Source organism: Hippoglossus stenolepis, chromosome 21, assembly GCF_022539355.2.
Source record: "Hippoglossus stenolepis isolate QCI-W04-F060 chromosome 21, HSTE1.2, whole genome shotgun sequence".
In the NCBI taxonomy this organism is placed as follows: domain Eukaryota; kingdom Metazoa; phylum Chordata; class Actinopteri; order Pleuronectiformes; family Pleuronectidae; genus Hippoglossus; species Hippoglossus stenolepis.
This window is the reverse complement of record NC_061503.1, coordinates 8,353,248-8,370,330: the sequence shown is the minus strand read 5'-3', so window position 1 is coordinate 8,370,330 and position 17,083 is coordinate 8,353,248. Positions and strand designations below refer to the sequence as shown.

Below are 17,083 nucleotides of genomic sequence, written 5' to 3'. Positions count from 1 at the left end.
AGATGAGATGTTGACAGAGATTTCTCCATTTAAAGTTAGATGTTGTTTATTATTTGTACCTTTTAGCACTAATATTTTTTTATTTACATATTTTATTCCTGTTTATTGTTGTGAATATGTGTGAGCCTTAAATACAAATGCAACAATTGAGGTTCACAAAACTTCAGTTTCTTGAATAGTCAATGATTACAGTATTATATATATATATATATGTATATATTGTAAAAGAAAACAGAGAAATTGAGTCTGTGGTAAAGTGAGTCATGTTTAATGAGAAGAGATGAGATGAGATCATCCATGCTCATTCAAAACATCACAGTGCTTCTAGGAAATGACCCAGCCTGGCAGCCAGTTCATTTATTAGGACATGAAGTAGGCACCAAGGTCCCAACTGTATAAAACAAACGAGTCTTAGATTCAGTTATTTCTTCAAACAGTGTTTAAACAACAGGAAACACTCCAATAAAATGAATAATACATTCACTACATCACTAAAAATAAGCTGGAGCAGAAACCTGACTGGAGACGTCCATCTGCTGCTCAACTCTGATTCTAAGCTTTAGTTTAGCTCAAAAGGAGTTGGACCGTAGACTGTAAATAAAGATGGCCGACATGACGGCTAATAATAAGTGAAGCATCTCGATTGCCACCTGCTGGCTGGCTGCAGTATAAGACCTCCTCGATGTTAGTGGATGGGACATGGACCAAACTAAAAAGTCAAAATACACGTGAAATACATTTTTCTTAAAGATGGCTTCTGTCACTTTAGGTCATTTAAACACTGGTGTTTGTGAAGTGTCAATTTTTCTGGTAAGTTTGGTTTTAGTTTGTCAATAGAAGGTCCCATGATACTAAAACCTCCAACTACAACTCAACAGCACTGCAGTTACTTTAAGGTTGAACGCTCTTTAAGGCAAGGTGATCCACCACACACATTCAAAGAAACATCAGGCCTCATTATAAAAGATTACTTTACAAAAAAATGGAACCAAACAGTTCATCAAATAAATAAATGTTCCTAGAAAATGTAATTTTCTCATATATACATATTACAGATTGTTCCACGTGGCTGTGATCAGGGAAGAACCTCCATCATAATATGGGAGGGGACTGGCTGATGTTTGGCCCAGTGGCCAGTGTCAGTTTGATTTATCCATCTCATCTCAAAATGTGCGTATCGGTTGTTGGGATGAGAAGAAAGAAGCAGATTTGTCAGCTGTCGTTCATTCTTCTGATGCTGGATATTACCCATTAAAGTCCTGATGTTTTCATCCATTTTAATCAAGTTTCTTTCTGGGTGAAGACGACGGCCATTTCTGCGCTTGCTCATTCTCTGATCGCACCGATTTTGGCTCAAGTAACGAGCAGTGACAGATCATCCAAAAAACGCACTTGCACGATACTTCCCACGCTGCCACGGGGAAGTAACTTCCAGCTGAGGAAGAGGGCGCCTTGTGTCAGCCAGGTAAGCACACCTTCCCTGCAAACAGCAGGCCCACGATGGTGAAGAATATGGACAGAACGAAGAGCACGTAGGAGGAGCCCACCACCGTGTTGTTGGGCAGCTTGTAGGGCTGACCTCCAACCTCGTTCATGTAGAAGCCAATGGGGAATATGAGAGCGGCCATACAGAACAGGACCACTGTGACGGGGGGGAAAACAGCAGAGAGAGAGAGAGAGAGAGAGAGAGAGAGAGAATGGCAGAGTCAATGAAGGGCTGCTGAAGTTGATCTGACATGACTGTGACGTTAGTGGTTTGTCTGTCTGCTGAAACCACGGCTCTAAACAGCTTTTTTCAATATTCAATACTTGGTTTCCTTGTTTTGAAAAACATTCAAATTTTAAAATGTGTGTGGAACTAAAAGGCTGCCCTCAGTATTGACGGCCTGTGCATGAGAACTAGCTGCTCTTCTATATATAGAGCCGTGTGAAGCCAGACTCCTGCCACAGCTCTCTCGAACACAGACTCATTTTGTCTAATCTAACCCTAAAAATAGAGGCCGGCCCATCAATTAGAGCTCCTCAGTCACTTTGACGCAATTAGCAGACAGAAAAGAAATGCATTAATGTGGAGTCAGGCTAAGTCCTATTTCTACCACAAGAGATTCTTAAGATGCATTTTACTTCCACGGTCATTTTATAAACTGTAACCGAAGGTTTGGTCTCGAGGTTATTTTCTCCCCTTGGTTGGGTACCAGTTAAAACGTCTTTTGATGTTTAAAAGGCTGATCTCAACTTTCAGTTTATCCTGGATCTTTGAGTATCGTTTGACAAAAGAGAGAAAATCAATGATGTCGACATACAGTGTGGAATGGATACTGCATGAACGTGGAGGGTGCAATTCAATTTGAAAATCCCACTTGTCATTACTGGTTATAATGAAAAAGGATGAAAAGTGAGAGGGAACACCTACTCCCCGTGAAGGCGATCCATCGTGCGTATCGGGTGGCCTCGCGGCGCCAGTGTGACATCACCAGCAGGCCGCAGGTGACGGTGAGGGAGACGATGCCGAGTAGGATGAGGAAGAGCGTGGTGATCCACTCCGGGGGCAGCTGCGGAGGGATGCAGGTCCTTTCTCGACCGTGGATGGTCTGGCATTGGCGGACCAGACCCACGGTCAGAGAGCCTGGATGAAGAAAGACAAGAGGAGGAGAGTTCAAGTTAAAGAAAACTCTTTCTTATTGGATCCTTCAACAAAGCAGCTAAATATGTTTGGGGGTTTATTTCCAATCTTTATTCAAGAGCTTGGTTCTTCATTTTAAGTGCTGGACATAGCCTCAGCAAACTGTGATCAAACTGTGCGCTTGCACTCAGATATGTTGATTTCCTGCACTCCAGCTTCAGCTCTTCTCCTTGCTGCTTCTGTGCGCGTGTGAACGTCTGCTCCCAAATTTGGTCCTCCACGGTTGGATGTTTTTGAGCAACAAGACTGCTAGGTGGAGTGCAGGAAATCTATCCAAGCAACAAAATACCTGAGTGCAAGCGCAGTTTGAGCACAAGCAGAGCAAATCTAAGTGAGAGAAATCTCATCGTGCATTTCCTCCTGCTTAACATACGTAAATCTTTACATGACAAACTCAATCTAATTCACAGCAGCATCTTATGACATAATTTGTCCGTGTGTTGACTGCTCCCAGGAGCCTCTCTGGTACCCCAAAGTGGCCAGGAGCCGAGGCACCGTTGGCATGGAAACAGGCTGATGGGCAGTGCCAGCAGCACCAATGGACCCCCCACCACCACCACCACCACCACCATCCCCCCAGTGATTTACACATGACATCAAACAGCTTCAGGGTCCTGAAGAGATCAATTACCCCACATCATCAAGGCAAGTCACCTGATGGGCTCCCAAAGACACACAAACACTTGGAGCCCGATAGAAACAGCAGCTGCTCGACTCTCCATCCAGACTCCCTGTGCTGGAATCCACCAGGCATCGAGCAAATGAGAGAAATCAAATCCTCCCACTCCTTCATTTATTCTTTTGTCCTGTCTCCCTTCTTTTTCTCCTCTTCCCAGAAATCACTCAGTGCCCAGCAGGCAGACACAGAAGAAAGAGGAAGTCTATCCGTTTCATTTATTGAATTGTAGAATTAACAAGTAATGCAGGAAAACCACAGGAAATATATTTTATATTATAGTCCTACATTTGCATTTAAATGTTAAGGACTTTAATATTTCATGTGTGAAAGGCCATAGGAGAACAATTATGGACGGTTGCAAAAATTTACACTAAACTTTTTTAAGGTTTTATTTCCTGCTCATTCCACAGATTTCTCATCATAATAAACTGAAAAATATTCTCCACCATTATGAGCATATCTCTCCCCTTGTGTCCCTCACGAAAATAAAATCTTCCTCTAAATATTTGATGTTGGCATGGAAATGCTTCAGTTCCTGATCCATGGATCATGGATAGTGCTGCCGGGTGATGATACCAGGACCAGACTAATGGAAACAACAACAGGCCCAAACCACATCCTTCTGCAAGCTGACCTACTCCCCTTACACGCAGGATATCCTGCTCCCTCTCAACACATCCTTTCATACCACAGGGTGGGGGACAATGTAAATAGTGCGATCCCATCCCTTCATCCAGGGATCCACACCAAACCAAAGCTAGTTACAGACTACAAACAGAATGTGTTTTTGCTTCATGTGATTATGGAAAGTAGTTTAACCATCAGATTTAAGAAGGAAACAATGAATGGGACGGCATAAGAATAATATCAAGAAATGAATTGGATCAAAATGAATTGTAAAAGATTATCGGTATATTGCATTTTAATAGATAAAAAACTGGGCCTGGATTCCTTCATTTGACTTTTTTGTGAGACAGTCTCCACACGGCTTCATTTTACAGAAGCCACAACAAGTAGTTATACGTACTTCAAGTATTACTTCAGGTATTACTTTAGGTTTTACTGCTGAACTGTACAGATTATGGACACAGCATACACAGGATTTTGTTTGAGAGATTTTGTTATAGATGAGGACCAGGCATAAGAAAAAGAATGGGTAAGGGGAGTTCTTTTCATTTTGCATTTCAAGAACAGCAAATGTCAAGAATGTGATGAAAGCTGCATCTGTTCAAAAGGAGAAAACACACAAGCTTGGAAGAGGTGGCTGCATTCGTGCAAACTCAAATAACTGGTCATGGGTAAATGTAAAGATATTGATGGTTGCAGCATAAAAGGATGTAGCACACTGGTAGCTCCCATAGCTGCCAGTCACTCCTCTAACTTGTGGAGCAGAGGTAAAGTTAAAGTTTTGTGTTGAGAGGAACATGTGTGAGCTTTTAGAGGAGTTCACCAAACACAGGTTTAAGTCAGCCACTTGACCACACACACACACAAATAGACACTGTATGTCCACACTGGTGCTCAGTTTCCCACTCACACACACTAACACACACAGTGCACACATACTGACCTTGTGTGGAATGAAAGAGCAGCACAGTCAAACAAAGTTACCTGTGTGTTTGAACAGCAGCTGTAACCAACTCTCACCAATGGGGTGATCCTGAAGGATCTTAAAAACGTCTACAGAAGCTCACTCGGAGTGAACTTTGCCACGGTCATGTTATAAGTTGATATTTTTTCCTCCTCTTGTATGAGTTTTAAAAACTTAGAGAGCAAACTATACAGATTTAGCAACTGATTCCGGCTCCGTGCAGAGGCACAGATTGAGAGAAAATCGTCCTGCGTAAACACCGAGCGCTCGCAGGCAAAATAAAATACGTCATGACTGTGCCTGCGGAGTCTGAATTCTCCAGGTGGAAAACAGTTCTCTCCCAGGGGTCCTCATTAAAAGTCACACGTCTTCATTCCCCGACAACACTTCCTGCCATTAGGTAATTACCACTCGGCTAATTAAACAGGAACAAAGGTTCCTTTAGTGTATTAAGTATAGTCATGTCACACCATTGTTTAACATGAGGAACGGCGGCTCAGGGGGAGAGTTCTGAACTTCAGTCCATTCCTGGAATGTGATGATAGAGGAAAAACAAAAAAGAGTCGCTGCGTGATAACTAAAAACAGCTTTTTTACAACAAATGAAATCCTGTAATCCTGCTACATGCTTTTCTCCACTGTAGCGTACGGATGGAGGCTAACAAGAGCATCTACAGTATCTGTACATGTACTGTACTGGTGCTGTTTGTCTGTTGCATCAGTTTTAGTCAATGTTTAGCTTTGGACTTTGCATCTGAATATTTCTCTATTGCAATAATCCAGACGTTGACTGACCAACTGTACAATCAGTGACATGTGGCTTCCTACTATAATGATAATTATAAATCCTCAGTAAATTAGGATTATTACATATTCGGAAACAATCATTTAAATGTATTTAAAGCTCCTGAACAGCTCCTGTTTTGAAAATGTAAATATTAATATCGTTAAATATCAATAACTCAAAATCAAACCGTGAAACTTAAAGTTCACAAATTAAACATTAAACATCCTATTTTACACACTAAAGTCTGTCTCATGTGGGTTGGGGGAGAACTAGATGTTTGAAGTTGCTTCTTTGGACAAATGATAGACGGTTTATAAAGATGGAGGGCACGTCTCCACATCCTCCCACTATCCAGAACGGAAGCCAAAATATCCAGGATATGAACATAGCCATCTTGCATATTTGAAGCAAGAGTCTTTAGCGATCAAGAGATGGAGCCACGGTAGCGAGAACCAGTCGATTCATGCACTCGACCGATCGTGGGGAGAATTCGCTTTAAGTTTTCTGAAGCTGAATTATAATACGTGTGTTTGTGTGTGTGTGTGTGTTGGGGAAATATCCACATTTTTTCCTTACCTTTCTCTCATTTCTGAATTCTTCTTCTTAAATACTCAATACATTCACCCTCACTAGAGAATTAAGAGGAATCACTGCTCATAACCTCTCATCACACATAACCTGTGACGACAGGGATTTATTTCTAAAGGGTCACAAACTAAACAGGTTGACAGTAACTCTCTGATGACTGATGTGTCGACATCATGTGATGTGTCTGATGTCTGATCGGCCTTTGTACAACTTTTGAAACTTTATCAAATGGAAAAACATCCAGGTTAAGATAACAATATTGGTTTAGATCCTATGACAGATGTTATGTTTAGCTCTCCATGCTCCCAGCAGTGACCTCCTCCTCCTCCTCCTCCTATCTCTGGATGAAGAGGTCAGAGGTCAGTGCAGGAGTGTGGACCAATCAGCAACAACCAGCACCTACCAGCTGATTCTCCGGTGTTGATCCAGTCCGGGTTGACGATGCTGGCGATGGCGAAGATGTCCGCAGCGAGGAAGAGGCACCCGGAGATCACGGTGAGTTTATCCATGTCGGTGCGCTCAGGTGCGGGTCACAGTGTTCGTGCGCCTCGGTCCCACCTCCCGGGGACATGGACACGTCAGTGACCTACAGCCCCGGCACAGGTCTCCTCATCCCGGTGACGATGATGATGATGATGATGATGACGATGATAATGATGATGATGAGGGGGTCGGTCCACTACTCGTCCTCGCATCTCGCTTGAGCCCGTGCGGGGAGACTCCCTTCTCCAGCCCGGAGGGTGAGGACCGCTGCCCGGGTTTGAGGATCACCTATCCCCGCCGGGTCCTCCACAGCATCCCCGTGATAAATCCCCAAAAAACACCTCAACTTTAAATTCTGCTCAAATCTCCACATGAGAGATTTTGCTTCACGCATGCACGCTACTTATTTTCTGCAGAGATCGAGCCCCCGGTCCGCTGCACGCACACAGACCGAAACCAGCAGCCATGTCCACACTTCAACTCAACCTGAGATTATAATCCCGTCATCCATCATCTGAGTTTCCGTCGGTTTGCTCCTTTAAACCTGAAAAACTCAAGAGTCTGTGATCCACAGACGATGCTGTCCTCTCACTGCAAACTCACATCCACTGAGCTCACGTCTGTAGCAGCCAAGTCTCGCGAGAAGATCCGCAACTCCTGCCACCTCTGGCATCTCCATAAATTATGCAACCGTTTCAATGAGCTGCAGGGAAAAGCTCAGATTGTGCATTTACCTCCTCACGCTCATTCAGTAAAAACCTTCAAATTGATAGCTGTCTTTTTCATGAGCTTCTTCTACACTCAACTGTCCACTTACTTGTTTGTTCTGGAGCTTTCAGCCACATCACGGTGCTCTCGCCACCCGAGTTGAAAAACATTAGTGGTGATGGAGATGATGATTTTAAAATTGGTCCACGACTTCAAAGCATTTCTTGGACTTCTCCTTAATATTGCCTTGATTGCTTGTTCGTACTTAAATTTGGTTGAAAGCTCCAGAGCCAGCAAGTAAGTGGACCTTTGATTGACACAATTTATCAGCCGCTTATTTCCAAGGTTGTAAATGACAGATTCTGAAGGTGAACTGTCGAGGAGAGATGACATGTTGGGGCGGGAAGTCTTCTGGTTTCTGTCTCAAGTTTGACAAATCACATTTGAGCAGATCAGAATTGTCCAGATGGAGAGCCGAGCACATTGACCGAAAGCCCCAAAATACTAGTCCTCGCCCCCAGAGGCTAATTTATCAACAGACGATAGCAGATGGGCTCCAAGATTGAAAATAACCAAGCGAAAAAGTCAAACATTTTATAGCATCAAGACACCAACAAATCAATACAATTCATACCACTGTGTATGGTTGATAGAATTTCTTTATTAATTTACATCAGCTGTACAGTAAATGTGGACAGATGAGTGGAGCACAACATTGTGATGCGCCAGAGCAGCATCGACTATATACTGTGACAACACCAATGAAGAGCCAGTGCTGTTATGGCATTATAGCGCTCAGTACAACAGCAATGCAAAGTGTGGAGAAGACTTCCTGTCAGAATATGGAGGGGACAAAATTTGCTTTGCCGTTATAGATGGATGAAGTACGAGGTGACAGCTTTAGATCTCGTCCACGAAGGGTGTGTTTACGAGGTTGCCGCTGGACGCCATGGTCTTCTTTCCAGACACAAATTTGCTGGCAGCCTTGAAATGAAACACAGAAAATATAACACAATTTTTACATAATGTCATGTTTCACATTTAACTACTGTTTCATTTCATTTCAAGCATCAAAAGAATTTGCCCAAATGAGTAAATGAAAAATAATTTAAGAAAAAACACATCTTTGGGCCAAATTATCTCTTTATACAACGCCCTACGTCGAATTTGAGCCTCAGTACAAAAAAAGCTGAGATGGTCCTGTTTAACATGCAATATGCAAGTGCCTTCAAATTTAAGAAAACATGTACAAAAAAATTTAATAAATAGTCGAAGTACATCTTCTATTGCATTAAAATAAACTTTTAACCCATCATAGGATTACTGACTGATTTATCTAAGTCGGTAATAAATTACTACTTAATCATAACATCGACCAAACGTCTTACATTGGAGACATCAGTCAAGGAGACGTTGTCGATGTTCTTGATGATTTCCTCGGGGGGGACGTAGGATCCCTCAGTCAGAGACTGAGTGCACAGGGCCTCCAGGAAACCCTCTGAAGTCTCCAGAGACATCAGGTACTGCCCCTTCAGCTGAGCCCTGAGGGGCAAACAAAGACAGTTCCAGCATCAGCCACAACAGTTCAAACTCAGCAAGGACAATATTTAATATAGAGAAAAAAACAACAGCAAATGAGGCTCATTTATGTCCAATGTTAGACATGGATATGAAAACGACCCCATTTCAGTGGTGTTTACTGTCAACAGAAATAGAAACATCATCTTTGTTCACAATGTCTTGATCATCTGTCTTTGTGTCTTACTTGGCCCGAGTGAGGTCGGCAGCTGTGACTCCACCATCAGCGACATTCTTCACCTCGGCAACAGCCGCCTTGATCACCTGCAGAGGTCAAGTCAAGATACAGTATTTCACTACTTTGTATTAAGATTAGGTTGTGGTGGCAAACTCCTGTCGTGACTGTGGGATACTCACATCACCAGCATCTGCAAACTGGGAAATGGTGTAGACCCCAAACAGACCAGAGTCGGAGTAGCTTGCATTAAAAGCATTGACCTGTTCAAAAAAAGAGAAAATGTGGGGTGGGGGGGGTTTGTTAAGCCACTTGTCCACGGGTAAAAGAAAAACAGGTTTTAGAAGGTTTACCTGTGTTTTTAAAAACCCTCGCTACTTTTGGTGTTAAATGGATATTACAGGCACTGTTGCAAATATGGTTAACATGGTAACATGCACACACACTCTTCTATAGGTACTGCCAGGGCGCCATGTTAAGCCAGGGAAAGCCCTGTAGTCATTTACAAGTTTCCATGAGGAGCTGACAAACCACTTACATCAAAGGGGTCAGCAGTTGCCTTGGCAACCCCTTGGATCAGTTTGCTGGTAGCGTTGGACCCCCTCTTGACATGTGGACCAGCTCCCAGTAAATGCTGCAGCACACTGAAGGCCACAGCCTCACCGGTGCCTGCCGCTGCCGACTGGCTCACCACCGCTGAGTGCACCAAACTGGCGAGGCTGGCCAGACGGGCCTCACCTGGAGAGAGACAGGAGGAGAAAAGACAGGGAGGAATATAGAATCTCTTACTTTCTTTGCTCGGAAGTTTTTTTACTTTTTTATGAGACAGGTCCAGCTCACCTCCACGATACTGAGCCGTGGCTCCTGTGGTGCCTGCTCCGCTGCGGATGTTGAGGAATTGCTCTCCGACTTGCTTCAGCACAGCATGGTCAACACCTGGAGGAGAGGTGAACACCATAAACCTAATGGTCTTCAACACAGAGCACTTTAATGGCCACATCCATTAAGATGGTCCCTTACCAAGTCCCACAAGGGCCATCCTTGCACTCGTGAAATTATTCTGGACAAACTGGTGCAGCTGGAGGAAAATGCAAACATTAGAAAAATGGGAATGCATTTTAAAACAGTCTTAACAGAATAAACACTGGAGAAGTACTCACATGCTCAGACTTGATGTGGCCGACCATGTGGTCTGGGCAGTACAGAGAGTTAGACAGGGCGTTCTTGTAGGCGGCTTCATGGAGAGCTTCAATCACAGCTAGAAAAAAAGAAAGAGGCGTCATCATTAACTGCAATATTCATGATGTTGAAGCTAAGAGATCATCTCAAGTGATAAACTATTAAATAAGTCTGTATGATAGAGACTCCAGAGACACTGACTGAAGCTAATATCAGCTATTTTCATCACTTGAGTAAATTTTTGTGGAAAATAACTACAAAAATAATAATTAATTTTTTCTCCAATAATTAGATTTAAAAAACTTCAATAAACTAGATGCTGGATGCTCAATCATGTCTGCTCTAGTTTACAGTGAGGAGGAAGTTAAGGATTGGAGCTTTAATTGTGGCAGTAAAACCTCTTGCCTTTTAAGAAAGCATTTTCTGACTGGGATTAAATTATAAAATTAAACTGTGTGCACATTGCAGGGGAAATAAAGCCTCTACCCATTTGAGTGCTGTGTGCAGCTTCAGCTTTGTCCATCTTCACTCTGGGTGTGAGGTCAGACACCTCCCAAGGCCGGAACTCTGGGGCTGTGGTCACATTGATCAGATACTCCATCACAGTGTCACTGCAGACAAATAATAAAAAGGAGAGAGAGACGGAGGGCAAAACAAACTGTTATTGATATGACTCCACAGAAACTTTACATTTGTGCTCACAGTAGGAAACTAGCAGTCAAGACTCCAGCTACTGACCTCAGCTGCTTGTTGATTTATAACTGGTGTGAATGCCATATGATCACATAATTGTAATTATTCAAAGACTTACATGTCATCCCTCAAGCAGTCGACAGTGTACATCATGTTCTCTCTGGATGAAGTCACACTGCGGAGGAGTAAAAACATTTAGATAGAAATGCAGAGACTCGTGTACAGTGGTTTGCTGTGACCTCTTTCTTTCTTGATTACTGACCTCAGGCTGCCTCCCACTGCCTCAACTCCACGGCATATCTTGAAAGCTGAAGCTCCTTTGGTTGTCTGAAAAAGTATGTCAATGCTACGATGAGACAGAACCCAGTATTTATTATGTTTATTTTGTTCTAAAGATTTACACATAATATACGGAATATGTACTAGGGTTTGTATATTAGAGCTTGTGCAGTGTCAGAGATGCATAATAGCTAATGATATATTATAAAGACAGAGGACAAGAGGCTTTGTAGATGAATCATACCAGGTTGGAGGCCAGTCGGAGGACGTGGGTGACCCCACTGTTTTCAGGGGTCTCATAACGACAGCCGGCCTTGACAGCCACTCCGATCTTGGAAGCAGGGGAATAGTTCTCAAGTGAGGCGATCACCAGTCCACTGGGCAGTTTGGTGACCTGGACAGATGGAGGCATGACCTTTTCAGACATGACCCGCAGTTTGCCTTTTACAAATGCACAACACAATGGGAGGTCCTTTGCACAGACACATGCACAACAGCTTCACGTCTTCTGCATTATTCAGGCGAGAAGGGAAATCAACTTTTTCACCATGAGACATTAGTTTTCTATTATTTTTGCCTCTGTACCACATTAGAAGAAAAACCAAAATATTTTTTTCTATAAACAACTCGTATCTTCGTTGTCAGACCCAGCACCACACCGCCTTAACCCCACACCTGTCCCCATCACTCCCCAACATACATGGACATCCTGGTAGGAGTGAGCAACCCCAGGAGAGAGCTTTAGCCCTGCCAGGGGCTGGACAAGGGACTGGCCTGTTCTGGCAGCCACATGGAACCGTCTCTGTGGAGGAAAATGAAAAGTCAACCACCACTGACCTGCACGTCCTGCGGATGAAACTTTACGCGTTCGGCAGCCCCGGTGGCCTCCACCTTACGGGCAGCCTGGGCCGCATAAAGCCTCGTCTGGAAAAACAGAGAACATTGGAAGGTGGAACATTAGAACTTATGTGTTGCCGGCTAGTTGTCAGATGTAAAAGCAGTGTGAGAAGGATGGAAAATTAAGAAATGATGCAGTAGGAGCCATGAATGTGGCCATGGATTCAATGTTGGCAGTTATATTAGATTTGTTATCATCTGGTGTTATTTGTTATTGCTTTTTGATATTATGAATCACTATGATCACTGTGAATGTTTCCTGCACGTTTAAAATAAGTTGAGCCAAAATTATCAATATGACCTCTTCTAGATCTCAGCAAATCGTTTTGTTAACGCGTCAGACAAAGTAACTCAAGGCCTTTCTTCAGCCTCTCAGCGACTATTTTGCTTATTCCCTGACATCTCCACAAGTGCATTCAATGGCTTTAGCATTTCTGGAAAGGAAGGAAGAACTGTGATGCTTACAAAATAAAACACAATATTCATTTTGCTCAAGATACTACAGAAGTCCATGTTCTTGTACGTGGTCCTGAACACATTTCAAATAGCTGACAAAACAAACCTCTCCCAAGGATTAATAGCTGTCCTGTAGATTTCAGTTATATCATATGGGTTTCATAAGCTGATGGAATATTTTCAGCGTGAACAGTTCTTTTAAAGTGCTTAGTGGGGGAAAATGGAAATTTAAACTTCTACAGTATATTTCCAAGACAACAGGATAAACTCCATCTGCTGATGAAGGTCATGACTAAATAGAAATGATCAAAAGCTTCATGGGAGCTACTAACTAGAGTGGAGCTTGTTGTCTTTTAGCTACATGACATTTGACATCCTATCTGTCTTTACAAGAAAAGGGGTGACAATATTACGTGATCTACATTTTTAAGTAAAATAAATAAATAAAACATTAAAACTGCAGATCTCTGGTTTATAAGATGATATTATATAAATGTATTACCTACATGAAGTTGTCTTAGTTCCAACACAAAGCACAACGTTTCTCTTGGTTAAAGAAAATGCAAGTGTGTAATATTAACGTGAATAGACTGCTAATAGCCTGAAAACAGAAATTTGAGGTGAGTTGTGTAAGCTGTGGACTGGATGATGCTAAGTCTACCCAAACAGGAAGCTAACTGTTGTGTAGCCTGAGCTAGAAGTTGTGAAGATCCTGGTTTGATTCAAATGTTTTTAATTAAACATACGAGTATTTTTGACAGGACTTCTGATGGTGAAGCGTTATAGTTCTGGTTTAACACAACCGGCTTCATCTGACCGCTTCCTCCTCTGCTCCTCACCGCAGCTCGTCCTGACACGACCCCGTGTTTTCACACCGTCTCTCTCACACACACACAGATAAACTAACGACTGCTTCTGTTTACATCTGATCCGATACTTCAATACTACAACATGTCAGTTTGATGGGTCCTTACCGAGAGCTGACTTATTCCCCGAATCCCCTTCATCTCCCCTCTCTCCTTCACTCAGGACGATGAAGCAATATGGCCGAACTTCAAAGTGCCCTACCCACAATGCACAGCGCGACCCTCGCTCCCCAAAGTACCGCGGAGCCAGCGAGAACGCGCCCTCTGCTGGCGCGGAGGTGAAAAGACCCGACGTAACCCATGTGTTTATAATAAGACCTCACTACACAATACACGGATTTTAACTTCAAAGTTACTAACATCCTTAATCCGAGAGGTAAATTTGACCCCAGGAATTTAAACTCCCGAAACTGACACTAATCGATGTGACTAATATATAATACTAAAATAGACAGGTAAGAAATTCAAGGGAAAAGTTGAATAAATTACTGAAGAAAATCTTATTTAAAAATTTACCAAAATAAAAGCAGAGTGTATAAAATCATATGTAAGTATTGTATTATAGTAAAATGTATGTTTAAATATATGCATATATTATTCGAATTATTATTCTGATACAATACTACTACTACTACTACTAATAACATAGTAATAATAATAATGATGTGTTTTATTGTCGCAGTAGTACTTCCTGTGGTTTCCTGTTGTGCTCCCCAGTGCGCATGTGCATCACCTCACACGTGCAGTAAACGTAGTGACTCCTGCATGTGAACTCCGCGCTGAAACTTTTCCTCAACGCAGCAAGCTGTTATCAACGAATCGAAGCTTTCGTCTCGTCTCCTCTTCATCAGCGGGTGAAACAACAAGTCCTCCGTGAAGCATTTCGCCGAGAGGGCCGGAACAGCAGAAAACCACTTCACCATGGTGAGTGTTAGCTCTGAATGAAGCCCCGTGCTAGCTCACCAGCTAACTGTTAGCACGCCAAAGTGACCAGGCTGCACGGCGAACTGAGCTGAAACTTAAAAACTACATGTTAGTTCACTTTATTAAGCGTTTCCTTGTGGGTAATGTGGTTGTGTTGTTGTGTTTATCATCGGCAGACTGAAGCTCAAGTGAACCCGAAGGCCTACCCGCTGGCCGACGCCACGCTGACCAAGACCATCCTGGACCTGGTGCAGCAAGCCTCCAACTACAAGCAGCTGAGGAAGGGAGCCAACGAGGGTGAGCAGCCAGAACCACATCCAGTCAGAATCAATCAGAAGCTCCTTATATGATCATCGGTGAAACGTGGTGGCCCCACATGTTTACCACAGCTACAACAGACACAACCTCGCTGAGGGTCTTCAACTCGCCATTGTAAATCTGCAACTAGTCATTTATCAATTAGTGATAGAATGGAGAACCATCTCTTTTATAACAGTTCTGTCAGAAGTCAAGGTTTCTGGACAAAGAACCAGTTTTATGAATGAAAATTGATTTATCTGTATAAAAATCCAAATACAGAAAGTCTTCAACTGTATATGTTGGTGATCTACATTGTACTAAAGCAATACAGTGCACGGCATCAGCATACTACATTGTTATCGATGATATCCCAGTGATTTTCCTGGTTGTGGTCAGATCCACTGCAGTGGCCTGATATGAGCCTTTCACAGACTTAACGATATCACTGTTTGTTTGCTGATATGAAAACCGTACAGAACAATGCAGAAAATATGTGGATTTATGTTTATTTCACATATAAATAATAAGATAATAAATGTCAGCAAATATATACATAGAACTAGATTTTAAGAAGTTTATAAATTTCTGTTATGGGAATCTTTGAAATCATAGCCAATTTGATATATGATAATGGCTGATATATCCTTTTCAGCAATGTTTTACTCCGCAATTTTGGTATCTGCAAAAATCCATTTTGGTCTAGTTGTGGTTTATGTGTTCAGCCAGAAAATAACCCAGAATCTGGGGTTGTTAGGCGAATCGATTCTAAATTCAATGGAGAGCTGTCAATGAAGGCGATTTGACATTAGTCCTACTTGTGGAAATGTTGATGCTAAAAACGTCCTCCTCCTCTCCTCTTCTCTTCCAGCCACCAAAACCCTGAACAGAGGCATCTCCGAGTTCATCGTGATGGCTGCTGACGCTGAACCACTGGAGATCATCCTCCACCTGCCACTGCTCTGCGAGGACAAGAACGTCCCGTACGTATTCGTCCGCTCCAAGCAGGCCCTGGGCCGGGCCTGTGGGGTGTCGCGCCCCGTCATTGCTACCTCGGTCACCATAAAGGAGGGATCTCAGCTCAAGCCCCAGATTCAGTCTGTTCAGACGGCTATTGAGAGACTGCTGGTTTGAGTTCTGTCGCACTGTCGTCTCCTGAAAGAAGAGGAGAATTAATTCCAGTTTGAAAAAAGTCCTGTGTTCTGTTTGATTTAAAACAGTCGTTATGCATGGAGAAGAGATAATGGTGTAATTTTGATTTTTAGGACAATGCATTCACTTCTGTTTATCAGTTTGCATTGACATTGCTTGGTTCTTAATAAAAGCCTCTTTTTTTTGTACTTAAACCTGGTGACTTGTCCATGTAGTTTTTCACGTTATATTCATTTTTGCACATGCTGTGTTGTAAACCTGTTAACTGTATCAGAGGTGTCCTAAATCAATTATGATTAACATTACAAGTGATGAATTTGTGTTGCAGCCAAATACAACAGGAAGGAATTTCCCCTGCAGGGTTTGGGGCCATGTTCTTCTGGCAACAAAATCAGATTCACTGTTGTCTGTTTGAATTGTGGTCAGAGACAGTTGGGTGTAGAAGTGTTTGCTACCAACATACAGCCTCACTTTTTCTGTCTCTATTTAGAATCCAATATTGACTTCATTATACATAACATAAAAAGAACTGGAGCAGTAACATAAGGTCTTCCTGTAAATGACTAGTTACTAAAAGGGATTTGAGGAAATATTGTTAAATGTGATGCTGCACCAGTGGTAGAAATAGTGATTGACCTACATCCGTGTTGAAGAAGTACTCAGATCCGTTAGTGAAGGTTACCAGTGTACAAATGCTTAATTACATGTAAAATTATCTTGGCAATGAAAAGAATAATTTTTGCAACAAAATGTATTTTATGTAGACTTTATCGCATACTGTCTAATCTTTTTGTGGGACTTTGATCACTTTAATACAACAAACTATTAGGGCCATATCGAAATGAAAAAAATCATGCTATACCATAAGTGGTAAATTAATAAAAAGTCAAAATATTAAAAGAATAAAGTTGTAGTTTAAGGTTAAGATAGTCGGTATTACCAGGAAAGTATCACTTTTTAGGAAATAAACAGATTATGACTTTATTCTCATAATGCTATGACTATTTTCTCATAATATACTTAGTTATGCTTGTTTCTATCTCTCTGTGTGCTTGTAGTGGATGGGCAG

General features: G+C 42.3%; 3 protein-coding genes across 3 annotated transcripts; 1 reads left to right on the top strand and 2 right to left on the bottom strand.

The window, feature by feature from the left end:
• Positions 1-245: 245 nt before the first annotated feature.
• LOC118100827 (uncharacterized protein C16orf52 homolog B) lies at positions 246-7,427 on the bottom strand. Its single transcript, XM_035146257.2, has 3 exons — positions 6,731-7,427; positions 2,414-2,626; positions 246-1,642 (listed from the first exon to the last, which is right to left on the bottom strand). The coding sequence occupies exons 1-3, from the start codon at positions 6,834-6,836 to the stop codon at positions 1,458-1,460; spliced, it is 504 nt and encodes a 167-aa protein (XP_035002148.1). The 5' UTR covers positions 6,837-7,427; the 3' UTR covers positions 246-1,457.
• Positions 7,428-8,159: 732 nt separating this feature from the next.
• LOC118100826 (cytochrome b-c1 complex subunit 2, mitochondrial) lies at positions 8,160-13,863 on the bottom strand. The gene is made up of 14 exons (XM_035146256.1): positions 13,750-13,863; positions 12,260-12,346; positions 11,667-11,816; positions 11,406-11,470; positions 11,262-11,318; positions 10,937-11,061; positions 10,432-10,529; positions 10,292-10,349; positions 10,112-10,207; positions 9,810-10,009; positions 9,454-9,534; positions 9,284-9,360; positions 8,907-9,060; positions 8,160-8,502 (listed from the first exon to the last, which is right to left on the bottom strand). The coding sequence occupies exons 1-14, from the start codon at positions 13,780-13,782 to the stop codon at positions 8,419-8,421; spliced, it is 1,365 nt and encodes a 454-aa protein (XP_035002147.1). The 5' UTR covers positions 13,783-13,863; the 3' UTR covers positions 8,160-8,418.
• A 487-nt stretch (positions 13,864-14,350) lies between these two features.
• snu13b (SNU13 homolog, small nuclear ribonucleoprotein b (U4/U6.U5)) lies at positions 14,351-16,208 on the top strand. Its single transcript, XM_035146726.2, has 3 exons — positions 14,351-14,565; positions 14,742-14,862; positions 15,734-16,208. The coding sequence occupies exons 1-3, from the start codon at positions 14,563-14,565 to the stop codon at positions 15,994-15,996; spliced, it is 387 nt and encodes a 128-aa protein (XP_035002617.1). The 5' UTR covers positions 14,351-14,562; the 3' UTR covers positions 15,997-16,208.
• Positions 16,209-17,083: the final 875 nt, after the last annotated feature.

Coding starts and splice junctions, on each gene's coding strand:
- LOC118100826 (XM_035146256.1), bottom strand. CDS start 13,782: ATGAAGGGGATTCGGGGAATAAGTCAGCTCTCG. Junction 11,062..11,261: donor GACTGCTTGAGGGATGACAT/GTAAGTCTTTGA, acceptor ATTTGTCTGCAG/TGACACTGTGATGGAGTATC. Junction 9,361..9,453: donor AGTTTGCAGATGCTGGTGAT/GTGAGTATCCCA, acceptor TGACCTCTGCAG/GTGATCAAGGCGGCTGTTGC.
- LOC118100827 (XM_035146257.2), bottom strand. CDS start 6,836: ATGGATAAACTCACCGTGATCTCCGGGTGCCTCTTCCTCGCTGCGGAC. Junction 2,627..6,730: donor CAACACCGGAGAATCAGCTG/GTAGGTGCTGGT, acceptor TTCTTCATCCAG/GCTCTCTGACCGTGGGTCTG. Junction 1,643..2,413: donor ATGGATCGCCTTCACGGGGA/GTAGGTGTTCCC, acceptor CCCCCGTCACAG/TGGTCCTGTTCTGTATGGCC.
- snu13b (XM_035146726.2), top strand. Junction 14,863..15,733: donor GAGGAAGGGAGCCAACGAGG/GTGAGCAGCCAG, acceptor CTTCTCTTCCAG/CCACCAAAACCCTGAACAGA.